This window comes from Candida jiufengensis, assembly GCF_024610255.1.
Source record: "Candida jiufengensis strain CBS 10846 chromosome Unknown scaffold3, whole genome shotgun sequence".
NCBI lineage: Eukaryota > Fungi > Ascomycota > Pichiomycetes > Serinales > Debaryomycetaceae > Lodderomyces > Lodderomyces jiufengensis.
In genome coordinates, this window is record NW_026261560.1 from 615,819 (window position 1) to 640,795 (window position 24,977).

Consider the following 24,977-nt stretch of genomic DNA (forward strand, 5'->3'; position numbering starts at 1 on the left):
TGGTAAGATTAATAGTCAATAAGTAAATATTATGAGGCGGAATTTGTGAGTTATTATAAAAAATTCCATTATTTGATAAGACATCGCGGTTAAGACCACTATATTAAGTATAATAATAAAAATCTTATCTATTTTGATTGTTTTATCTTTCACTATTTAAAATATTTCAAAAATTTTGATTGATTATGTAATATTTAATTAATCCGATAATTATTCTCTTGTTACTTTTAATTAGTGAATATATATTAAATGATTTATATTAAGATCTACTTCTGAATATTTATTAATCTAGAATTTCAAATACAACTAAAAAATTGTTTTAATATAACGGAATCTTTATTCCTAATTTTTTTGCGGGAAGTAGATAACAAAATTTTTATACAATGTACATAATCTATTTGTTAGTTTAAATTTAATAAATTTATTTAAAATTTAGCTGCAACAAATGTTAAATTTGAAAATTAATCAACTTTCATATAAGAATCAGTAAAGATCCATCATACAAAGTTGTAAATTTTAAATGAATTGAAATAATCAACCAAATATTGAAATTTTGGCATTTGGTCAAAATCAAGTACAACTAGATAACAACTTTTAAAAAAAATGGGGGTTGATAAATCAATCACAACCAATATCGATGTTGAAAAATTATCATTAGATGAAAATGAATCAACTACAAGTTCAAATGATTTTAAAGCTAAAATAAATATTGAAAAACATGGTATTACAAAAAGAGGTCTAAATGCAAGACATGTAAATTTAATGATTATTTCACAATCTGTTGGATCTGGATTATTTATATCTATAAAAACACCTTTAGTAACTAGTGGAAGTTTAGGGTTTTTTATAGCTTTTGCCATATGGGCATTTTTAGTAGTTTATCCGCTTATGCAAGCAGTTGGGATTTTATGTTGTTGGTTACCAATAAAGGGAAGTTTTGTTCATTTTAGTGGACGTTATGTTGATACATCTTTAGGATTTGCTACATCAATTATTTATATATATACAACAATGATGTTTGTTTGTTTGGAAGCTACAGCAGTTGCTCAATGTATAAGTTATTGGACAAATTTAAATCCTGGAGTTTGGATTACTATATGTATTGTATTATATGTATTAATGGGTCTTGTTGGAGTTAATTATTATGGAGAAATTGAATTTTTTACTGGAATAATGAAAATTTTTTTAATTGTTGGATTAATGTTATTTTCTTTAATTTCAATGTGTGGAGGCAATCCAAAGGGAGATGCTTATGGTTTTAAGAACTGGCATCCTTTATTTAAACCTTATTTAGTTGAAGGAAATACTGGGAAATTTTTAGCATTTTGGAATTCTTTACTTTGGGCAGCTTTTGCTGCTGGTGGTGCTGATAATTTAGCATTAATTGCTGGTGAAGTTATTAATCCACGCAAGAATATTGCAATGGCTGCTAAAAGAAGTTATATTAGAATTTATTTATTTTATATTGGTGGGATTTTTTTTTTAAATTCTTTAATATCTGCAAATAGTCCATTATTACTTGATGCTATTAAAAATGGAGGTGAAGGAGCTGCTGGATCTCCTTGGGTTATTGGTATTAAATCTGTTGGAGTTAAAGGTTTGGATTCATTAATTAATGCATTAATTATGAGTTCTGCTTTTTCATGTGGTAATGCATTTTTTTATTGTTCAACAAGATCAATATATTCAGCTGCAATTGCAGGTTATTTACCTAGATTTTTTGGTAAATGTTTAAAAAATGGAGCACCAGTATATTGTGTAATGTTAACATTTGCAGTTTCACTATTAAGTTATTTAAATGTATCAAATTCTGGAGTGGTTGTATTTAATTGGTTTGTTAATTTATGTGCTACTGGATTAATTTGTGCTTATCTTTGTATATTTTGGAGTTATTTTAATTTTAGAAAAGCTTGGGAAAAACAAAATAATTTAAAAATGAAACATCCACAATATCCATATTATTTAGGTCCTAAATTTTTACATCCAATTTTAACATATACTGGATTAATAATCACTATTTTGGTTTTATTTTTCAATGGATTTTGGATTTTTTTCCCAGGAAATTTTAATGCTTCTAATTTTTTAACTAGTTATTTTGCTCCAATCTTTTTGGTTTGTTTGTTTTTGTTTTGGAAAATCCTCAAGAGAACTAAATTTAAAACTAGTTTAACTGCTGATATAACTACTGATAAAAAGGAAATTGATGAAGAAGAAGAAGCTGAATTACAAGAATTGGAAAATATACCAAAAAGTAATAATAAATTTATGAATTTTTTTGCAAAAATTAATACTTTTTTATTTGATTAGAATTATTTAGGTTTGTTTTATAGATAACTGGTTTATTTAATGGTGCAAAATCTAGAAATTTGAAACGTGCGTATATATACTTCTCTACCGCAATAATATATAAAGTTATTTTTCTTAGTCAAAATTTTTGGAAAATGTGGGGATCTCATAACTAAAGGCAATATGTAGCTGCAATTAAGAATATAAAGTGGTCTTTTTGATCCCGTTGAAAGTCGTTGGTGAGATATAAATTGGATTTTTAGTCAATTCAATTTTACCAAAATTTGTATCGATATATCTCAAAAGATTAAAATAAATTTTGAAAATTCAAAGTGCAAAAAAGTTTGCTTGAAGTAATATCGATTCATTTACAAAACTTGTACAACCTAGAGACCCTTAGAACTCAAGCATTTTTTCTAGAAAGTAATACGTTTGAGTCGCAACGTTTGTAGTCGAACTCTGATCAAGAAATGTTCATAAATAGCTTGGTCAGAAGAAAAAAATGCCGTTCAAGATCATAATTCTAGCAAAAATTTAAGAAAATTGGATGAATCTTATCTCTAGACTCGCAATTGTGGTGCACATCACAGACTTTCAAAGGTCAAGATATGATGTGTTGTGTTGAATCTACATTTTTTTGAATCTAAACATTAAATCGTCACTTTACTAACTTTTTTCTGACATTTCTTAACTCTTGCTCACATATTAAGCCATTATTTGAAATAATCTTTAACCTTGAATATATTATACCATCATAATCTTTCAAGCTAGTCGTCTACACTTTTGTTGAATAGGTTAAAAGATCATTAATCAGAATATTTCGGACTTTATTCTCCATCTTAGTTTTTGGGTTGCAAAAAAAGATTCCAAAATGCCGTTGGAAGAAAGAGAAAAAAAAATCTCGTATTTAATACCATAAAGATGTAAATTCAAGTACCCCAGTTTTGAATTTTTGACTCAGATACTTTGATTTAGATGAAGGCTTAGAATTAAAATTCATCTCATTACTCATTAAATTTATTTCGTCGTTAATAAAAATTAAATTATACCGTTTTATATAAATATTTTTGCAAAGTATCTAAGGTATATTAATTATCAATAAAATTGAATATATTAGTACCGTAAGTAGTCTAAGAAAAATTATTATAAAATGTCAAAGGAATAATTTTAAATCTAAATTTTTAAAAAAAATATGTCAAAAATTTAAATTCTTTTAATTATATTTTAATTTTCTTTAAACCTTTTTTTTTATAACTTAAAGTCTTTTCACAATCAAATTTAAATTGTTTATAGATCGTAAGATCTTTGAATTTTGATTACAGACTCTTTTAAGATGATTCAGTTTCAAATCATTGCCTCTTTTTTCATTGCATTTAATTAATTGATAAAGAGAACTTCAGTAATGTCAAAAGATTAATTGATTTATTTTTTCTGGGCTATTTTATGCTAGATAAAATAGTTTTATATTTATATAGATATATTGAACTAACTAGCAACTAAATTATTAAATTTCATAGACAATCAAATGTATATAAAGAAAATTAATAAATTTAAAAGATAAGGATATAATGGTTTTAATAAGTTTATCAAAAGACAAGATTTTAATAAATAGAAAATCTATACTATAATATGTAGGAGCAAATTGTATATAGGTGGAGAGTCTAATAATATTTAATATGAATGATTTACATGTAATCCCCGCCCCGACTATTTATATTTAATGTATTTAATTTATCTTTTCTTCTTAGAACGTATGATTTGAAAAAGATCGAATAAATATTTATACCAAAGTCATCGTTATGTACTACTGAAACTGCTGAATTGTCAATTTTTTTAAACGGCATTTGTTTTGTAATTTATTTATAAAAAAATAAAAATAAAATATAAAAATAAAAATAAAAATAAAAATAAAAAGTTTAAATTTCTTTTAAGAAAAAAATTATTTTCTTTATAATTTTAAACTTTTCTTGGCAGTAACAATAAAACAAATTCAAATCAAAAAGAGAGAGAAAGAAGATGGAATTAAATGATAACAAGAGCTTATCAATAATTTAAAAGAAGTATTAAAATTTGCATATTTTCACATTAAGGGTTTTTAATTTTTTGACAGGTTGGTAAGAGAAGTATTTGACAATAAATTCAGTCTAAATTACAATTATAACTGTACCTAATGGATAAAATTGAAAATCTTTTTCTCTCTTTTACTGTCAAATTTAAGAAAGAAAGGAAGTAAGACAAATAATAATTAATAAATACTTATTATGTAGTAAATGCTACATGTGTAAAATATTTTCAATTCTCTTTTGTGTTATTGATAAACAAAATAAATAATTTGAAAAAGTAATTAGATTATAATTATTGGGGTTTATATTGATTTCTTTTCTTTTTGTTTAGTTTAATTTTCCCATCTTTAGTTTAATATTTTTCAATTCATATAAATAGTTTTTCAAATCTCCGAAATTTATTAAATTTTCCATGAAATTATTTGTTTTCCACTTTTAAATCTCTTCATTCATTTTAATTGTATTAATAACTTATTTCATAAATGGTATTTGGAAATACAAGTACTAGTATAAGTGATGGAGAAAAAAATCCTACTCATAATTCACAAGATAATGATTTAAAATCAATAGTTTCAAAACAACATGAAGAAGAATATGATTTATATGTTGCAAAATCAAATCCAAGTGCAACTAATGCTCAAGATGGTCATAGATTAAGAAAAGCTTTGGATCCAAGACATGTTAGTATGATTGCTATTGGTGGTGCTTTAGGGTATGTTTAATATAAGAAGAAAATCTATTTTTGACTTTGTTTGAAATTTTTTGGATATGTTCTTTTTAAAAATAATAAATTTTTTCTAAAGTTTAAAGTTTTGGTTTTAACACAAAATTGGAACTGTTGCAAAATGTCAAAGAAACAAGAACTGAACCGATTCAAAATTTATCCGATAGCCAGGAATCACATTATATCAAAATACTAACTCTCGATTTTTTATAGTACTGGTTTATTAATTGGAACAGGTAGTTCATTAAAAACAGCAGGTCCAGCAGCAATTTTAATTACATATTCATTAATTGGAGCAGTTGTTTGGATAGTAATGTCAGCATTAGGAGAAATAAGTACTTTTATTCCATTAAATGGATTTGCAAATTATGGGAAAAGATATAGTGATGAAGCTTTAGGATTTGCATGTGGTTATGTTTATTTAATTAAATATTTAATATTACCGGCTAATCAAATGACTGCTGGTGCTTTAACTATTCAATATTGGATTTCAAGAGATAGAGTTAATCCTGGAGTTTGGATTACTGTATTTTTAGTTATAATTATGGGTATTAATTTTTTAGGGGTTAGATTTTTTGGAGAAATTGAATTTTGGTTAAGTGCTTTAAAAGTTATTACTTGTTTAGGATTGATTTTAGTATTATGGGTTATTGCATTAGGTGGTGGACCAACTCATGATAGAATTGGGTTTAGATATTGGAAACATCCAGGTGCTTTCATTGAATATCTGGATTCAACTAAAGACTTAATTATTCATGGTGGAAAAGGAAGATTTGTTTCATTTGTTGCTGTTTTAGTTACTGCTGTATTTGCTTATTTAGGAACTGAATTAGTTGCTATTACTTTTAGTGAAACTAGAAATCCAAGAAAAGCTATACCAAAAGCTATTAAATTAACTTTATATCGTATTTTGGTTTTTTATATTTTATCTATTTTATTTGTTGGTATGTGTGTTAGTGCTAAAGATCCATTATTATTATCTGCAAAAGGTACAAATGCAGGTGCTTCACCTTTTGTTATTGCCATCAAAAATGCTAGAATCAGAGGTTTAGATCATGTTATTAATGCATGTATTTTATTGTTTGTTTTTTCAGCTGCTAATTCAGATGTTTATGTTTGTAGTAGAGCTTTATATTCATTAGCTGCTGATGGTTATGCTCCTAAATTTTTTACAAAAACAAATAGATTAGGTGTTCCTTATTATGGTTTAGGTTTATCATTATTATTTAGTTTATTGGCTTATATGAATGTTTCAAGTGGTTCAGCAGAAATTTTTGGATATTTTGTTAATGTGGTTTCCTTATGTGTATGTAAAAGTTGAGATTTATCTGAAGAGGGTAGGAACTCGCTCAGATGGTTGATATTATGGAGTTTCAAAAGAATAATGTTTTCTTTTTTTACCTCATTTATTATTTTCAAAAATATTTTACTAACTTCAATAATTTTAGGGTTTACTTGCTTGGATATGTATTTTAATCTATCACATTTGTTTCATGAGAGCATTAAAAGCACAAGGCTTTTCAAGGAAAAAAGATTTAGTATACAGAGCACCATTACAACCATACGCTTCATATTTTGCATTAACTGTATGTGTTATAATTGTATTTATTAAAAATTTCACAGTATTTTTAGGTGATGAATTCACTTATAAATCTTTTATAACTGGATATATTGTATTACCAGTATTTATATTATTATTTGTTGGATACAAGTTATGGTACAAAACCAAATGGTTAAAACCACAAGAAGTTGATTTAGATACTTTTAGAGATGTTATTGATGCTGAATTTGAACAATATCAAGCTGAAGATGCTGAAAGAAAAGCTGTTAGAGAAGCTGAAGGTAAAAAATATGATAGGGAATGGCTTTATGATAAAACTTTAGGATGGATTTTTTAAAGATTTTGTAATGATGTATAGTTTATGAATTAATTATTTATTAAGGTAGATTTTGATTGATGAGATTTTGTAATTGTCTTTGCCCGATGTTTTTTTCGCAACAAGATATGTTTTAAAATTTGTAACACAAAGACGAAACCAAATCAAATATATTTTGTTTACACAAAACATGTGAAATTTTCAAGTTCATCAACAACCACCAAAGATAAATGGATGAGATCAAGATTGAGAAGCTATCGATAGAAGATGATGATATAGATACGATACTAAATGGACTATCAAAGTACTTCACAATTGGAGAAACAAAATACGGAGGTAGAGGATGTTTTGCAACTTCATCAATTCCCAAGGGGACCAAAATTCATTATTGTTCAAAACCAGTTGGATCCACAATTACAAAACCATTTAAAAAAGAAGTTTGTAATTATTGTTTTAAATACGATAATGGACAAATTATGAAATCTAAAATTTCAAGTTCATCAGGAAAAGAATCAATTTATTTTTGTAGTGATGAATGTATTACAAATTTTTTGAATCAAGATGATGATAATAATAAAATATTATTACAAAATTTATTAGCTGTGGAGAGAAATTATTTATTGGGATTAAAGAAACCTGAAGATGAATTAAAAGAACCACAAGGTGATTTAAATGAACAAATTAAGTTGGAATGGGAAAAAGTTGATAAATGGAATAAAGAATTGACTTTATTAAAAGAAACTCAAAAATTACAAAAAATCCCTAGAATAGATGAAAGTGAATACTTAGAAATCAAATACGTAGTTCACGTACTATTTAACATGTATAAATACAAATCATCACCACAACAAGATCCAATGAAATTAGAAATGATACTATTTGATATACTACAATCAACAGAAATTGAAAAATATCATAAATACCCTTACTTATTATATTCATATATAAACATGTATAAATTTATCAAATTAACATGCACAAAAGAATTAAAACCTTACATAACCCCCACCACAGTAAGATCAATAATCGGTAAAAATCTATCAAATGCATTTGGAATATGGTCACATACACTCACCCAAAATGAAGATAAAGAATTCTTGGGGTTTGCAGTATATCCATCAGCTTCATTTTTTAATCATTCATGTTCACCAAATATTTTAAAAATCAGAAATAAACAAGATATAAGATTTGAAACAACACGAGAAATTTTACCAAATGAAGAATTATGTATTAGTTATGGGAATTTTCAAGATGAAGATGTTATAACTAGAAAATTACAATTAAAAGAATGGTTTTTCGATTGTGGATGTAATAAATGTATTAGTGAAGATCAAAATCAAGTGAAATCAAATTCAGTATAAAATTTTTTAAATTCTTCACAATCTGACATTTCTTTAAATTTAGGTTGTTGACATTTATCCCATTGTAATCGATCTGGTAAATTTAATAAATGTGCTAATACTCTACGAGGAAATTGGAAATCAAAATTTTGATCGGGGTGTAGTTTTGTTATATAAATCTTTATACCTGTTTGTGAATATATTGTAAATTTTATAAAATCTGAATTTTCAAATTGTGTAAGTTCTGGATCATTTTCAGTAAATTTTTCAAATTTCAATTCTTGATTTCTTTTAGATTTTTCATTATTTAATTTTACTCTAAAATTTAAGGAATTTTCAAATTTATCTAGTATTGATTCATATACGGGTAAAAATTGAACATTATGATGAACATTATTAAATCTATTAACTTCAAACACAATTAATGCTAAAAATGGTTTTTGTTTGACAAATGCAGAATATATTGTGGTTTGAAACTTATTGATTTCTTGTCGTATCAATTCATCTTCCTTTTTTATACTTGACACGTGTTGAATAGGTATAATAATTCCATGACCAGAAAATGATAAATCTTTATTTGATCTTGTTAATGGACCTTTTGCAATAGTTAAATAAGCTTGCGATCCAATTGAGACAATCATATGAGTTTCAGTTTTGGGATTACTTAAACAAAAGAAACATTCATCTGGTGTTACTACTTTAGCTTTCTTAACTGGTGCCTTATTAACTTCTGCTACTCTTTTTTTCGAAGTGAATGGATTATCTATAAATTTTAAATCAGTATCTTCTTTATCTTCTAAAGTGAATGCATAAAACCATTTCCCACCACTTCCTTCTTGACCTAAACTTATAAACCTCGTAATTTCTCCACTTGACCATTTAAAAGGTTCTAGTTCACAAAATATACCTTCTTCTGTTCCTACTGCAAAATGATATTTTGGTTTTATTTGTTGCACTAACAAATCTACTAGATCATCCGATACTTGTGTATACTTTTCAACTTGTGCTATTGCTGATGGCCATTTGTAAGTAAATAAAAGATCTAATTTGATTCTAATTTTTGAAGTTTTAGTTATTGTTTCTTTTGTTAGTGGACCTGATAGGATTAATATTGTTGTACCTGTGATTAACTTTATAATTGAGAATGGTGGTTTTACGTAAGTTAGGTTATCCAGTATATCAATTAATGATGAATCTGCTTCTTTTATTTCTTGTGATATCCCATTTACTCCTTGTCCAAAATAAGTACTTTCATTTAACGTAATTGTTGGTAATTCTTTGTCTTCTGGAATTACATCACCTAATAAAATTGTTGCAGCAAAGGGACCATTTTTCTTATTTTGAAGATTAGCTTTTTCTAATATTTTATCTAGATCATTAGGATTAGGATTTAGCACCAATATCTTACTCATCTTTCGGTGGTTACTTTAGATGAAAGTCCGATGCTCTTTTCTTGAGTTCTGCATGTAGTAATTTTGTACCGAATCAGGTACAAAACTGTTTTTTGTTTACATTTTTGAAATTCTTAAAATTCAAACTACAACCGGTACCAACACAATGGAAAATAAGAATCAAAATAACATCAAAGTACTCGTCAGAGTGCGACCACTACTATCTAGAGAAATTCAAGATGAAATACCCCACTCATTAGTGTCAATGCCTCCTGGTGCAAAACAAACCACACTCAGAAATCCCAAAACAAATGAATCAAAATCATTCTACTTTGATGATTGTATATGGTCATTCAATAAGCAAGATCATCATTATATTGACAATTTCAATTTCTACAAACAAACAGGACCAGATTTGTTAACTCATTTATTTGAAGGTTATAATGTATGTTTATTAGCGTACGGTCAAACAAGTTCTGGAAAAACTTATACAATGATGGGAGATCAAACTCAACCAGGTATTATCCCTTCATTAATGAATGATATTTTAAAACAAATGGAATTATCAATAAATCAAAAAATTCATTGTGAATTAAAATTTTCATATATGGAAATTTATAATGAAAAAGTTAAAGATTTACTTAATCATAACGATTTAAAATGTAAAGTTAGAGAACATCCCATTACGGGTCCATATATTGAAAATTTAAAAGAATACACTATTAAAAACTACAATCGTTTCTTGCATTTATTGAATACTGGTAATTCAATAAGATCAACTGCTACAACACAAATGAATGATCAAAGTTCAAGATCTCATGCTATTATTACTTTAACTTTAAAACAAATTAAATTTGAAAATAATGATGAAGGAGAAGGGATTGGAGAAGCAAGTGAAGAAATGATATCAAATATTAAATTGGTTGATTTGGCAGGTTCCGAAAGATTAACTAAGACAAAACTATATGGACAAAATGATAGAATTAAAGAAGGTGCTTTGATAAATAAATCATTAACTGTTTTAGGGAGGTGTATACATTTATTATCCACTAAGACAAAAGCAGTTGTACCATATAGAGACTCCATCTTAACATACATCCTAAAGGAAAATTTAGCAGGAAATTCCAAAACCTGTATGTTATTTTGTATATCACCATTAGATTATGAAGAAAGTCACCAAACTTTAAACTATGCAAATGAAGTTAAAAAAATCAAAACTTTAGCAAGAGCAAATAAAACTAAATTATCAACTATTATAAATTGGGAAGAATTACAAAAAACTGATCAATCAATTATAGATTCTTTAAAAGATGAAATTGAATCCCTCACAAGTAAATTATCAAATTTGGAGACTGAAAATAATTCAAGATCATCAACACCTCCTCAAACACATTTGGACTTTCATAAAATTATAGAATACTTGGAAAAAGATTCATCAAAGATAAAATTTGAGAATTTATATTTAAAAAATCAATTAAGTAAGAAAAATAATCACATTATGGAATTAAATAAACATATAAATTATATTGAAGATGAATATCAGAGATTACATAATGATTATCAAAACCTATACAATCAAAAATTTGAAACTACAAAAAATCAACTAATTAATGAAATTCAAATTTGTAATGACAGTTTCAAAACTGATTTATCTGAATTTGATCCAAAATTATTTTAGAGAAATATATATTCTTACACAGAGATTAAACCTTTCACTCTCAGAAGCTTTTGGTTATTTCTCACTACCAACTCGAGATATAGTTATAATTACTCCATAATATTCTTAATTTTGTACTATTCTTGGCTAGATAATAATTTATCGTAAAATTATTAAAACTTGTTTGGTAGCATTGTCCCCGCTTTATTTTGCTATGATAGATTTAATATATGAACTACTAGTGACCAATCTGTATATTGATTAGTGTTGGTCCAAAAATCAGGTTTAAGAAGTACTTCAAAAACAAGTTGAGTTTTTGCTGTTCCTTCTCCTTATCATTAAATCTATCCTGGTTGTACGTTTATTTTTATTTATTACATGATCTAATAATTCTATTAATATTGAAAATCTCTAATAATTAAATTATGCGAAATTTTATATTTAGAGAAATAAATAGAAATTTATAAATTTATAATTTTAATTTACAACCAAATTTTATATTTCATTATTTTCCTTATCTTCAATCATATATATTTCATATTTACATTATCACTATTGAATCAAAACATATGAGTGATCTAATCGATAATTTATTCAATACATCAGTACAGCTGGCTGTACAATTAACAAATCAAACAAAAAAACCATTATTTGTATATATTCAACTGGTAAATTCGGCTATAAATGTTGATTTTTTAAATAAATTCATAGACAACAAATCGATATCAACACTGAAAACAAATTTCATATTACTCAAACTTATTGAAAATTCAACAGAGTTTGAATATTTTACACAAATTTATAAAAATTTAATAATACCCAGTTTTAATATTGTTAAGGAAGGAAAACTTGAGGCTGTAATTACAAATAATACAACTATCCAAGAATTTGAAAATATTATGATGAAATTTAGTAAAAAATCAATAGACACAATCAATAACTTATCACCTTCATCATCAACCTCGATAAATCAAAATCAAAATTCTACAACTACCCCCACTATCAACACCCAAAATTCAAATTTAACAGATCATGATATATCAGTATTAAAACATAAACAAATAGTAGCACAACTGAAGAAAGAACAATTAAAAGAAAAACAAAGACTAAGGGAACTTCTAAAAGCTGATCAAAGAGAAAGAGAAAGTAGAATTAAGGAAGAACAAAAAAAACATATACAAGAACCACAAACCGCTCTAGAAAAACCAAAATCTACAATAGAACATCAAGATTGTGTATTAGCAATTAAATTATTTGATGGATCCACAATCAAAAAAGAATTTAATTCGAATGAATCACTAATAGATGTTCGAAAATTCTTAGATGAAGATATAAATATTATTCCATCAACAAGTAATATGCCATCTTTTGCAAGTACTACATACTTGTACCCAACAGGTTATTCATTCCATAGACCTACATTACCAAGAATCACATATACTGAAGAACAAGAATCAACATCATTACAAGCATTAGATTTAACTCCAAGATCAATTCTTATATTAAAACCAATATATTCTGAATCTCAATCAAATAATGTTTCTCCTTATAATGAAAAGGGAATATTTAAAAACTTATATAAAGGTGTTGGAAAATTAGGTAATGCATTAATGTCATTTTTTGATTATGGAGTTGACGATTTAAGAAATTATAATCAAGAAGATTCCGAAATGCATTTATCACCATCACAATCATCTCAACAACAACATCAACATCATCAACATCAACCAGTTCCAGAAATACCACCACCAGTAGTTCCCGGATTCTTAGGTATAGGAGAAAGAGGATTATCATCATCTTTATTAAGTATTCATGATGATAGAAATGATGGTTATATATCTGAATCAATCCATTCTGATATAAATATACATGAATTACAACAAAATTCAAGAGCTTCAAGTCCAAGATATAATGGAAATAGTGTTAATTTAAATGAAAGAGATGAAGATAAATATAATTAAATAGTTTTAATTTTTAATAAATTTTTCAAATTTTTTTTTTTCAAATTCAATAAATAATACATTAGAAGAAAAATAAGCTCTATAAATAGCTAGAACAAGTAATACAAAACTTTTATCTTTAGCACCCCAAACCCTAGAATCAACCACCACCACCATACATATTATTCAAAACTTGAATTTCATCACCATCAACTAATTCTAAATCTTCAGGAGTATGATGAGGTAAAACTCTTGTACCATCTAATAAAAATCTATGAGCTTCAAATTCAATTTCTCTTCTTTTACAATAAATCTCCATAGCTTTACCTAGTTTACTTGTCCATGGAACTAACAATTCTAAATCAAATTTAGATGGATCAGTGATTTTAATGTTTATTTTACGATGTTTATCTTTATTTGTTGATTTTGATGATTTTGATGATGGTTTTGAATCATCTTCTTCTTCTTCTTGAACAAAAAAATCTGTAGTATTTTCTTCTTCTATATAGTCTTCTGGGTCGGGTGATATAGTTGTATCATTATTTGCCATTGATATTTGTGTTAGATAGGTTTTTTACTTGTGATTTAAATGTGTTTAGTTTGATATGTCTCGAGATTATTTTTATTTTTAAAAAAAAAGTTGAATTTGTGAATTTTTTATAAATTTTCATCACACAAAATTGGAAATCTGACGCGTCTTTTGATAATTTATTTAAAGTAACTTACAAAACGGTATCAACCTATCAGATTATTGACCAACTTTAGGAGTAATGGAATTAGGCACCTGGATTTACTGATTGCTAGTTATAATATATATTGAAACCTCACTTGAAATATGTACCAAAATCATTTGTTATGAAGTTGATGAAGGTTAATGACAATAATTTTTACAATAGTTTTATTTGCACCCAAAATTTGTTTCAGATTTTTACGCAAAGTAATAATTGAAAAATAGTCATACAATCAAGAGTCTTACCGACTAACAAATAGTCACATTTATTTACGAAGTATTTACTTAATTCAACTATTTATCCAAAATATTCGATACAACCACAAGAATTTCTTCCACCTAATTGTCCATAATGAACTTGAACCATATCACCATCCTCCAATTCAAGTGATTCAGGAGTGTCAAAAACTTGTACCCGAGCACCATCAACTAAAAACCTATGCTTGCTCAATAATATCTTACGTTCTTGGCAATAACGCTCCATTACACTTGACATTTTTGAAGTTCTTGAGACTTTAAACCACATTTCATGAGATGTCATATCTGATAGAACCAAACGAATTGAATTTGGATCGATTTTTTCCTCTAATTTCACATTATTGTTCTTCATTCGAGGTTTTGACATAAGTAAAATTGGTTCATTTGGTGATTGAATTGTTTGAGATTGAAATTGATTCGTGATATCATCAATTTCTTTTTCTGAAGTTTCTGTCGTTTTAGGTTTTTCTTCTTTCGTAGTTTGATCCTTTATTTGCATACTGATTGGTTGTTATAAAACTAAATTTTAGTCATTAATTAATCTACAAGAATCAGCGGTTAATGATAGGTTTTATATAACTCAATTAAAATTAATGTTTGGCAAGAATACGTAATCAGCAAATCTCTCAGGGTTTGTTATACTTACTAAGTTTAATACATTGCAGATTTTAAGTCATAATTCAAATTACTTATTCGACCCTTTTATTTAATTAAACTACGTAGTAAAAAACATGCAATGTAAGAGAGTCTGGTTATTATTTCCATAATTTTGTATTAAAATTGTATGTAAAATTCAATTAAAGATAAGAGAAATCTAATCAATTTTCAATTTCTATACAGTACTTTATTTTACAACAAATCTAAATGGAAAGATCAAATTTAGAAAATCTACTACGATTTCCAGGTTATAATAAAATTATAAATGATGCTTCAGTATTATCATGTGGTTGTTTAACATCAGAATCAACATTTATCAACGATAAGTATACAAATTGCCCGAATTGTCAACAACAAAATGTAACAATATTATCAGATATCAAACCATTAAGAGAATTATATTCATTGATATACAACAAAAGAAGAAGATCATCATCGAGAAAAAGTTTTAAGGGAATAGAAGATTCTTCAAGTTTACAAAATATTAACGAATCAATGGATCTTTTGACGTTATTTCATAAATTTGCAAAAGAAGAACAAATTGAAAAATCAAAATCAAGTGTACAACCAATCAACATAATAGAAAAAAATCAACAACCTCCAGAAGAATCAATATCATCTTCATTCCATAGTTCACCATCAATAAATTCAGCATCAGTATCTCCACAAAATTATAGACAATATGCAATTGATTCAATGAAAAAATATAGTAATGTTAATCTTGAAATTTTATTGGAAAATGTCAGTGAAAGGAAAGAGTATAATTTCAGTAAATGTTTCCCATTTCATCGTAAACTTATAACTTTCCAAACTCAACAAATGAAATTAAATTTGGGACCATTAAAATTAGGATCAATTGGGATTAAAAAAGCTATAAGTTCTTCAATTCATACATATATTGATTTTCAAAAAGGTCTTGAGATTACAAAATTTGTTTTGATTAGTGAAAAAAGGTGGGAATTATATGAATATGCCTTACCTTTAAAAGATACTGATATTTCACAAATAAAACCAAAACTAGTATGTAGTGGAAAATCATCAGGAGAATATGGAGAATCAAACACCAATTCAAACCAATTGAAAATACCAGGAAATAACGAGATAATCAAACGTAATGATTTTGGAAATAAAAGTGATGACAAGAACTCCACCAGCGAGTTAAAAAAACGACTACTGACATGGGATCAAATGTATTGTCAACTCACAAAAAACTTTTTAGTTATATCTGGTACAAAGGGAGTAATGAGAGTTTTCAATATAGACACTAATTCCAAATATCAAATTGGAGAACCATTATATACATATTTAACTGATTTCCCCATTAGATGTCTTGCCATATCACCAAATGAGAAATTAATTGCATGTGCTATCACGGCAAGAGAAAAAATATCAGATAAAGAACAACCTTTTATTGCATTACATAGAATTGATATGTTTGATGATTTTTCGATAAAATCAATAGAACCAATTATGATAACTATACCTTATAGAGATCCCATCAAGATTTTGAATTTTAATGCTACTTCAACTCATTTAATTTGTGCAACTGTTTGGGAATCAAGATATGTTATTATAAAATTACAAAATTTAGAAAAACCAAGGTTGGTATGGACTGATTTACCTTACAAAAGAGATGAAACACTATCAGAAAGAAGAGCAGACGATGAATTAATGATGACAAACGAGGGAATCACAGATTTACAATTTGGTAATATAAACACAAATACAATATTAATTACTTCATGTTATGTGTATAATAGACCAGCATTATTATTTAAATTAGATGGAACACAAATTGATTCAACAAGATCGGTAGTTGATGATTATAGTGCAACAAATTCTTTTACAAGTAATGATAAAGATGATGATGACCACTCAAAAATGAAATCGGTTGAACTTATAATGAAAATTCCAGAAATTGGTTCATCAATTCATAGAGCTGCAGTTTCCCCACGTGGTGATGGTATAGTATATTTAGATAAAGACGGTAGATTATATCTTGTATCAGCAGCAAATTTCAATTCAAGATCAAATACAAACAATAAAAAGACTATTGTAGTATTAGGTGATGTTGCAAATTCAGAAAGATTTACTGAAGCAGCATCAGTAAAATTTCTGGCTGATGGTTCAAAAGTATTTGTAGTTGATCGTAAAGGTGTGTTTTCGATATTTGATTTTACAAAAGGAATCCCAGGTGAAGATTTAGACGTTGTTAAATGTAAAATTATAAGTTTATAGAGTTAGAATATATTTAATAATTATTTACGAGACATATAAAATCAAGCCACACCGCTTATTAACGGCCATCTAATATTTTTTTTTTTTTTTTTTTTTTTTTTTTTNTACAACAACTGAAAATGACAACTCCACCACCTGCCTTAAAAGAAGATGTTTTAGAACTTATTGGAAATACTCCATTAATCAAATTAAAAAGAATCCCACAATCATTAGGAATAAAAGCTAAAGTTTACGCAAAAGTAGAATTATTCAATGCTGGTGGATCTATAAAAGATAGAATTGCCAAAAATATGGTATTAGAAGCTGAAAAAACAGGTAGAATTAAACCAGGATATACGTTAATTGAACCAACTTCAGGTAACACCGGTATTGGATTAGCATTAGTTGGTGCTGTTAAAGGTTATAGAACAATTATAACATTACCTGAAAAAATGTCAAATGAAAAAGTATCAGTTTTAAAAGCTTTAGGTGCTGAAATTATAAGAACTCCAACTGAAGCAGCATGGGATGATCCAGAATCTCATATTGGAGTTGCTAAAAAATTGGAGAAAGAAATTCCAAATTCAGTAATATTAGATCAATATTCAAATCCTGCAAATCCTGATGCTCATTATTATGGTACTGGATTTGAAATTTGGGAGCAAACTGAAGGTAAAGTCACTCATTTAGTAGCTGGTGCTGGAACTGGTGGTACAATCACTGGTATGTCAAAATATTTAAAAGAAAAAAATCCGAAAGTTCATGTAACTGGTGCTGATCCAAAAGGGTCAATATTAGCTGAACCTGAAAATTTAAATACTTCAACTGAAGGTTATTTAGTTGAAGGTATTGGATATGATTTTATTCCAGATGTTTTAAATAGAAAATATGTTGATAATTGGATTAAAACTGATGATGCAGAATCTTTTAAATTAGCAAGAAGAATTATAAGAGAAGAAGGTATTTTAGTTGGTGGATCTTCTGGTAGTGCATTACAAGCAGCATTAGAAGTTGCTAAAGATTTGAATGAAGAAGATGTTTTAGTTGTTGTTTTCCCAGATTCTATTAGATCTTATTTGAGTAAATTTGCTGATGATGAATGGTTAAAATCAAATGGATTTACAGTTGAAGAAAATGCAAATGCTAATAAATCAGAAGACTTTTTAGCAAACAAGACCATTAAAGATTTAGTTGCTGGTAAAGCACCAGTAGTTACTGTTACTTTAGCAGATACTGTTGCCAAGACATTTGATTTATTACAATCTAATGGGTTTGATCAATTACCAGTTCTTAATAAATCAGGACAATTAATTGGATTAATTACATTATCTAAAATTTTAAAATCCCTTTCTACCAAAAAAATCCAATTAACAAATTCTATATCTTCAATAATAATAGATTTTAGAAAATTGGCAAGTTTTGAAAAATCAAATTCAATAAATAAACAATCAGGTTTTACTAAAAAAGATTATGATTTAATTACATTAGATACAAAATTAAATGTATTAAATAAATTTTTTGAAACTAATTCAAATGCAATTATTACTGATAAAGATTTAAAACCTGTTCAAATTGTTACAAAAGTTGATTTATTATCTTATATGACAAAAAATCTTTCATACTAATTACTAGATAAGTAATAATTTATATTAATATACAATATATAAGAAATAAATAGCTTTTGTAGTGAGTGAATGATTTATGAAAATTTCCATCTATTACCACAATTTTCACAAGTACAAAAAGTAGTTAAAGGTTCATCAGCTGATCTTGTTTGCATTTGATAATAACTAACTTTTTTATGTTTACATTTACCACAAGTAAATCTATCCGTAACTGCTCTCTTTTCAGTTGCTCCTTGAGCATCAAACAAGTTTTGTTTATGTAATTTTTCAATTTCCTTTTTTAAAGATTCTGGTGCCATTTCATTAGGAGTCATTTTAATAAATTTTGATGCTGATATTTGTCTTGATAATAATCTTTCTCTTAATTCTGGATTTTTTTTATTTTTTAAATTCATTGTAAAAGTTCTTAATTTATTTCTATATCCATCTGTAACTTTCAGATATTCTCCTTTATATACTTCACTTTCTATTTCAGTTGCAATTGTTAAAATATGATTTGGTTGATCTTCTCTATCTGTAGCTAATGATGTATATAATGCACTTATACAAGCATTACGAGTTGAATTATCATATCGATTTACATTAACTCCATCATTTTTGGGATTTCTTGGTCCTGTGAATTTTGTAGTTGTTGTTGATGGTGCAGGAGTATTTGCATTTGAATTTGAATTTGATGATGCTGGAGTGGATCCAGTTGAACTTGGTTTTTTGGACTTGTTTTTTTCATTTTGAACTGCTTCTCTCCAATTTTTAATCATTTTTTTAACTAATGAACTTATTTCAACATTGTCATTACTTCTATATTTATTTACAACTACACCAACTTTTGTTTCTCTTAAAAGTTTTTCAGTTGGTTTTACTTCATCATTTAAAATATTTAATAATTTAAGTATTGTTGTATCATCTATTGCTTTTTCTAAATTTGAAATGGTTGATTTAACTTCTTTGGTGTCCATATTGGATCATAAAAGAAAATAGAATAGATAAAAGTATTGATAAGTTTTTGGTTGTATTTTGATTACAATTTTTTTTCTTTATTTATTTAATTTTTTTTTTTTCTTACTAACAAATTAGAATTTACAACCAAACAACCAAATCACCCAAATGGATTCAAAAAGTACTTGTGTTTCACTAGGGAAATTCCCATTTGATTACACAGAAGAACAAGTTAGGGAGATAGCAAAATCAGTAGGACCAGTACTAGATGTTAAATTATTATTCGATGAATTAACTGGTAAATCCAAAGGTTATGCAATTATAAATTATGGAGATATTGAAACTGCAGGATCAGCAGTCAGAAATTTAAATTATACATCTTTACCTAATGGTAGATTTCTCAAGTGTTCAATTATAAATGATTATGATTTAAATTCTGAAAATGAAGAAACTATAAAATTACCACCATTACCTCTAGGTATTCAAATACATCCAAATCAAAATGCATCACAAGTTATATCTTCAATATTAACAAATATAGATTCAAATTCAGCATTACAAATATTAAAAGAAATTAAAAATATGAGTATTGAAAACCCCAAGGGAACAAAATTATTATTAGAAAGATTTCCTCAATTATCATTAGCTTTGGTTGAATTAGGATTGATTTCAAATACAACAAATCATGAATTAATAGAATTAACATTAAATAAAAAACAAATAGAACTCAAGGAATTAAGTATTGATCATGTCAAGTTACTACAATCTGTTAATGAACTAACAAATGAAGAAATTGAAGAATTAAATGAAAATCAACAAAATATAATAAAACAAATTAAAGAAGAAATTGAAAAAGGTTCATATGGTGAAATACTAGTGGAAATATAGCATGAAATATATTGGTGTTTTGTTCAGAAACTTTAAAATAACTTGTGTAATTGTATAAAAAATAATAATAATGAAATGTTGGGAATTATTTGTGAAGTTTAGACAAACTGAGGTTTTTTACAGCTTGTTCTTTATACTTTAGAAATGACATAATATATACAAAAGAAATATTTTCAAATGTCAAAACTGTGATAAATGTTTCAGATTTTAATTAATAATTAAGATAGAAAATTTTCATTATACATTATACATTATTACTTAATTCCGTTTAAGTCCTATATTTGCATAATTATTTAACACTCAACTTTTTTGAAAAAATCACAAAGATAAAAAATTAAAGTTGAAAGAATTCGAATATTTTTTTATCAGAGAGAAATATAATTATTGAAATAGAAATATATAAATTTAAGACAAATTCTTCATTCAATTTCAATTAATTCACTGATTATTTCTTACATCTAGCTTAATTATTAAGTTATTTCTTATATCACAGCATATATATTAAAAAATAATGACAAATCAGCATCATCATCATCACCATAATCATCATCATCATCATCAACAACAACATGATCATTCAACACAACATAAATCAAAATTATCATCATCAACTTCAAAATCAACTAAAAAGACAAGAGAAGAATTACTACAAGATTTTGAGAATGATTTAATAAAATTTGAGTCAATGTCAATAAAAATAGATGGTTATGAACAACCTCTTGTTTTTACAAGAAATATGGATCCAATGCCACAAAAGCTTCATTTTATTTTACCTGAATATTGTGTTTATCATTTAAGTATAAAATATAAAGTTAAACAAAGACCATTAAATAAATTATCATATCATCAAACTGTTAAAAAATCAGGTATTATTGTAGATTCAAGAGATTTACCAATGAATGATATTGCTAATGTTAATAATCCTCAAGATGAAAATGATTATCATGAAATTACTTTTATACCTGCTGGTACTCCAGGTGGAGCATTTTTAAGAGGTGAATATCCTGCAAAATCAACTATAAAAGAAGATGGTAAAACTATTTGGTCATATAAATGGACTTTAAAAATTACTAAAAAAGCTGATAAACCAGAAATTGGAGGGTTTGAATAGAGTGTTTGTGTGGTTGCTGTTATTATAGAAGTAGAAGTTATAGACATTTTTATAAATTGTGTACATTAGTTATAATAGATTAAACATTGCCTAGATCCCAACAAATGTAGTATTATAGAAAAAAATTATGGATGAAAGCCCCTTAAATAATTATCATAAGTATATAAAAGTTTTAATCGGAGTAGTTTAACCGAGTATACAATTGTAAACGTTTTATAAACTGGAACAAATGATCATTGAACGTATGACGTTGATTTATTAAATTAGATCCGTTGAAAAGGAGTTGGTTGTTGAGAATTTGAAATTCGCCACTTAAAGATAACGCATTAACAAAATCCACTGTATTTAGGTCGGTTAAAAGATCAAGACACAAGTATTGGTTTCTAGTGAGATTAAAGGTAGATGATTTGATTTAAAGAAGCGTTCCAATAACAAGAGTTGAACAAATTCCAAAGTTGTATATTTGGTACACTTGATTTCTCAATAATTATAATTTTCAAGAAATTACCTCAAGAATCGTGTGATAATTTACCTGGTGCACAATCGAGTAAGATGAAACCAACTTAAGTAATTAGTCAATTCTAGGCAAATAAATCTAATCAATTGAGCTCGTATACTAATAAGAGCATTTCTCAAATAGATTATATTGTAAATTTTTCTTATTACTGAATGTTGGAGATAAAAGTAATTAAAAATTGACAAGATAATAAATTATTATTATTTTGTAACATCAAAATTCAATTTTGTATGACACTTTTATTTGATATATTTTACGAACCTTTACTTTCTTTTTAATTGAAACACTTCACAACAAGAATTATTCCAAAAACTTTATATATATATAACAATTATCGTTAAGCTTTTTTGGTATTTGTATTAGGGGAAATCCATATTTTAACTATTCGAAATTAGAGGAGTTTAAGATTATTGGCTCTTTTTCTCATATTACAAATTAATAGCAAGAAAGAGATCACAACTACCACAATTACTGTCAAAATATAACAACAAGCCTCCTTGAAAATGAGTTCACCAAAGAGAAGAATCGAGAAGGATGTGATGGAATTAATGATGAGTGATCATGACGTTACATTAATTGATGATTCAATACAACAATTTTTTGTTATTTTCAAAGGTCCAAAAGAAACTCCTTATGAAGGTGGGATGTGGAAAATAAGAGTCGAATTACCAGATCAATACCCCATTAAATCACCATCTATAGGATTCACAAATAAAATATATCATCCAAATATTGATGAAGGTTCAGGAGCTGTATGTTTAGATGTAATAAATCAAACTTGGTCACCAATGTTTGGATTATTGAATATTTTCGAGAATTTCTTACCTCATTTATTAAGGTATGCTAATCCAAGTGATCCTTTAAATACTGAAGCTTCAAATTTAATGACTAAAGATGAATCAAAATATAATGAAACTGTTAAAAAGTATGTTCAACAATATGCTACTGATTTACCTGCACTCAATAGAGATGATGAACTGGATTTGGAAGTTGATGAAGATAATGAATTAAGTGATGTTGGTAGTTTATCTAGTGATGATGACATGGAAGATGAAGAAGTTGCTGGTGATTTAGATATTTAAAGTTGAGGATTGATTCTTCCCAGTTTTATTACATCACGTTGATATTCTTTCATGTTATGAATCAGGTCTTTTAGGTTTTTTGGTTATTTTGTTCTGTTTTTTGTTAAGTCATTATTTTTTATCTGGTCATAAAGCTTATCAGTTTTTAAAAATTATCTTTGAAAGGTAATTTTTCTTAGTTTTTGTTGCTACAACTTTAGAAATTATATAGCTAAGCTTGTAGTAATCTATTGCATCTCTAATACATAAACATATTAAACAAGTTTCTTGAATTTTCTAAAGTTTGGTTCTTCTTTAAATTTTGGTTGTCATAAATTCTTTAAGTGTTACAAAAATAATATGTAAAATTAAATATTTTGAAACATTCTCAAATTATCTAATCTTTTGCCAACCAACTTTTTATTTCAATTATAAACTAACTAAATCCCCATAATTAAAACATTTTGCATAGCTGGAAATGACAGACGTGCTATCAAATTCAGGAGATCCAAAACCACAACCCAAAAAACCAAGAATTTCAAACGATGATCTATATAGAAATTCAACACAATTTGAAATATGGTCATTTACAAAAGAAGAATTGCATAATGCTAAACGAAAAGTACACGAAAAAGGACTAAAAGCAGCCCTGAAAAATTTCGATATTGCTTTATCAAAAGCCAAACAAGAAAATCCCGATATTTTTCAAAAATATCCTAATGAATTTAAAAAAGATGAAATTATTAGTACATTAACTCAAGAAGAAGAATCCATTTATTTAGATTTTTATGTCAAAAATGCAACAGCAACATGTAATCATTTCAAAATGCCAACACAAGTACGATTAACAGCAGCATCATTTTTTAAAAAATTTTATCTTATAAATTCAGTAATGGAATATCATCCTAAAAATATCCTTTATACTTGTATATTTTTAGCAGCAAAATCAGAAAATTATTTTATATCAATTGAAAAATTTGTTAATTCATTACAAAATTTAAAAGTGAAAGATATTTTAGATTTAGAATTTATTGTATTACAATCATTAAAATTTACATTATTAGTTCATCATCCAATACGACCACTTTATGGATTTTTTTTAGATTTTCAAGCTGAATTATTACATCCATCTCCAGTAATGTATGATGTTTCTGTTGATACTATTGGGAACTTATATAACAAAGCTAAAGAATGGTTGAATAAATATTATATGTTTAGTGATGTTGCATTTTTATATACTCCTCCACAAATTGCATTAGCTGCAATGTATGACGTCGATAAGAGAATAACAGATAAATATCTAAAGAGAAAATACTTGAAAGAAACACCTAAAGATGAAATAATAGAAGTAGATAAAGATGGACAAGAAGTTAATGGAACTGCTGAAGTTGATGACAAAACAAAAACATCAAATAGAGAACAATATGAAACTTTAGTTCGATTAATTAGAAAATGCAGTAAATTAGCAAAAGAATTACCTGAAACTGATAGAGAAAAAAGTAAAGATATTGATAAAAAATGTTATTTTGCTTTACATCCTTATAAATTAATTAATAAGAAAATCAAGAAGTTGAGCAATGAAAATGGAACACCCGCTGCTAGCTAATGATTGTTTGATAATTTTTTATACTTATAGTAAATATATTCTTATTAGATGTCTATAGTAGATTTTGTGCGGCTTTTGATTTCCTTTTACATC

The 24,977-nt window shown here is 26.6% G+C and overlaps 15 protein-coding genes across 15 annotated transcripts; 11 read left to right on the top strand and 4 right to left on the bottom strand. All coding sequences in view use genetic code 12, as the record gives it.

The window, feature by feature from the left end:
- Positions 1 to 603: 603 nt before the first annotated feature.
- Positions 604 to 2,307, top strand: PUT4 (Put4p; the record flags this gene model as incomplete). Its single annotated transcript, XM_051763234.1, has 1 exon — positions 604 to 2,307. The coding sequence occupies one exon, from the start codon at positions 604 to 606 to the stop codon at positions 2,305 to 2,307; it is 1,704 nt and encodes a 567-aa protein (XP_051620094.1).
- A 2,524-nt stretch (positions 2,308 to 4,831) lies between these two features.
- Positions 4,832 to 6,971, top strand: DIP5 (Dip5p; the record flags this gene model as incomplete). The annotated part of the gene is made up of 3 exons (XM_051763235.1): positions 4,832 to 5,061; positions 5,287 to 6,379; positions 6,522 to 6,971. The coding sequence occupies 3 exons, from the start codon at positions 4,832 to 4,834 to the stop codon at positions 6,969 to 6,971; spliced, it is 1,773 nt and encodes a 590-aa protein (XP_051620095.1).
- A 209-nt stretch (positions 6,972 to 7,180) lies between these two features.
- Positions 7,181 to 8,277, top strand: SET6 (Set6p; the record flags this gene model as incomplete). Its single annotated transcript, XM_051763236.1, has 2 exons — positions 7,181 to 8,209; positions 8,275 to 8,277. 2 exons carry the CDS (start codon positions 7,181 to 7,183, stop codon positions 8,275 to 8,277), a joined length of 1,032 nt encoding a protein of 343 aa, XP_051620096.1.
- Positions 8,278 to 8,286: 9 nt separating this feature from the next.
- Positions 8,287 to 9,702, bottom strand: KGF54_002726 (uncharacterized protein; the record flags this gene model as incomplete). Its single annotated transcript, XM_051763237.1, has 1 exon — positions 8,287 to 9,702. One exon carries the CDS (start codon positions 9,700 to 9,702, stop codon positions 8,287 to 8,289), a length of 1,416 nt encoding a protein of 471 aa, XP_051620097.1.
- A 145-nt stretch (positions 9,703 to 9,847) lies between these two features.
- Positions 9,848 to 11,359, top strand: KGF54_002727 (uncharacterized protein; the record flags this gene model as incomplete). The annotated part of the gene is made up of 1 exon (XM_051763238.1): positions 9,848 to 11,359. One exon carries the CDS (start codon positions 9,848 to 9,850, stop codon positions 11,357 to 11,359), a length of 1,512 nt encoding a protein of 503 aa, XP_051620098.1.
- A 548-nt stretch (positions 11,360 to 11,907) lies between these two features.
- On the top strand, positions 11,908 to 13,299 carry KGF54_002728 (uncharacterized protein; the record flags this gene model as incomplete). Its single annotated transcript, XM_051763239.1, has 1 exon — positions 11,908 to 13,299. One exon carries the CDS (start codon positions 11,908 to 11,910, stop codon positions 13,297 to 13,299), a length of 1,392 nt encoding a protein of 463 aa, XP_051620099.1.
- A 139-nt stretch (positions 13,300 to 13,438) lies between these two features.
- On the bottom strand, positions 13,439 to 13,828 carry KGF54_002729 (uncharacterized protein; the record flags this gene model as incomplete). Its single annotated transcript, XM_051763240.1, has 1 exon — positions 13,439 to 13,828. One exon carries the CDS (start codon positions 13,826 to 13,828, stop codon positions 13,439 to 13,441), a length of 390 nt encoding a protein of 129 aa, XP_051620100.1.
- A 478-nt stretch (positions 13,829 to 14,306) lies between these two features.
- Positions 14,307 to 14,765, bottom strand: KGF54_002730 (uncharacterized protein; the record flags this gene model as incomplete). Its single annotated transcript, XM_051763242.1, has 1 exon — positions 14,307 to 14,765. One exon carries the CDS (start codon positions 14,763 to 14,765, stop codon positions 14,307 to 14,309), a length of 459 nt encoding a protein of 152 aa, XP_051620101.1.
- A 365-nt stretch (positions 14,766 to 15,130) lies between these two features.
- Positions 15,131 to 17,161, top strand: PTR3 (Ptr3p; the record flags this gene model as incomplete). Its single annotated transcript, XM_051763243.1, has 1 exon — positions 15,131 to 17,161. The coding sequence occupies one exon, from the start codon at positions 15,131 to 15,133 to the stop codon at positions 17,159 to 17,161; it is 2,031 nt and encodes a 676-aa protein (XP_051620102.1).
- Positions 17,162 to 17,280: 119 nt separating this feature from the next.
- CYS4 (cystathionine beta-synthase) lies at positions 17,281 to 18,765 on the top strand (the record flags this gene model as incomplete). The annotated part of the gene is made up of 1 exon (XM_051763244.1): positions 17,281 to 18,765. The coding sequence occupies one exon, from the start codon at positions 17,281 to 17,283 to the stop codon at positions 18,763 to 18,765; it is 1,485 nt and encodes a 494-aa protein (XP_051620103.1).
- Positions 18,766 to 18,839: 74 nt separating this feature from the next.
- On the bottom strand, positions 18,840 to 19,721 carry KGF54_002733 (transcription elongation factor DST1; the record flags this gene model as incomplete). The annotated part of the gene is made up of 1 exon (XM_051763245.1): positions 18,840 to 19,721. One exon carries the CDS (start codon positions 19,719 to 19,721, stop codon positions 18,840 to 18,842), a length of 882 nt encoding a protein of 293 aa, XP_051620104.1.
- Positions 19,722 to 19,869: 148 nt separating this feature from the next.
- Positions 19,870 to 20,589, top strand: KGF54_002734 (uncharacterized protein; the record flags this gene model as incomplete). Its single annotated transcript, XM_051763246.1, has 1 exon — positions 19,870 to 20,589. The coding sequence occupies one exon, from the start codon at positions 19,870 to 19,872 to the stop codon at positions 20,587 to 20,589; it is 720 nt and encodes a 239-aa protein (XP_051620105.1).
- A 511-nt stretch (positions 20,590 to 21,100) lies between these two features.
- On the top strand, positions 21,101 to 21,700 carry KGF54_002735 (uncharacterized protein; the record flags this gene model as incomplete). Its single annotated transcript, XM_051763247.1, has 1 exon — positions 21,101 to 21,700. One exon carries the CDS (start codon positions 21,101 to 21,103, stop codon positions 21,698 to 21,700), a length of 600 nt encoding a protein of 199 aa, XP_051620106.1.
- A 1,020-nt stretch (positions 21,701 to 22,720) lies between these two features.
- UBC8 (E2 ubiquitin-conjugating protein) lies at positions 22,721 to 23,299 on the top strand (the record flags this gene model as incomplete). Its single annotated transcript, XM_051763248.1, has 1 exon — positions 22,721 to 23,299. One exon carries the CDS (start codon positions 22,721 to 22,723, stop codon positions 23,297 to 23,299), a length of 579 nt encoding a protein of 192 aa, XP_051620107.1.
- A 457-nt stretch (positions 23,300 to 23,756) lies between these two features.
- KGF54_002737 (TFIIH complex kinase subunit) lies at positions 23,757 to 24,884 on the top strand (the record flags this gene model as incomplete). The annotated part of the gene is made up of 1 exon (XM_051763249.1): positions 23,757 to 24,884. The coding sequence occupies one exon, from the start codon at positions 23,757 to 23,759 to the stop codon at positions 24,882 to 24,884; it is 1,128 nt and encodes a 375-aa protein (XP_051620108.1).
- Positions 24,885 to 24,977: the final 93 nt, after the last annotated feature.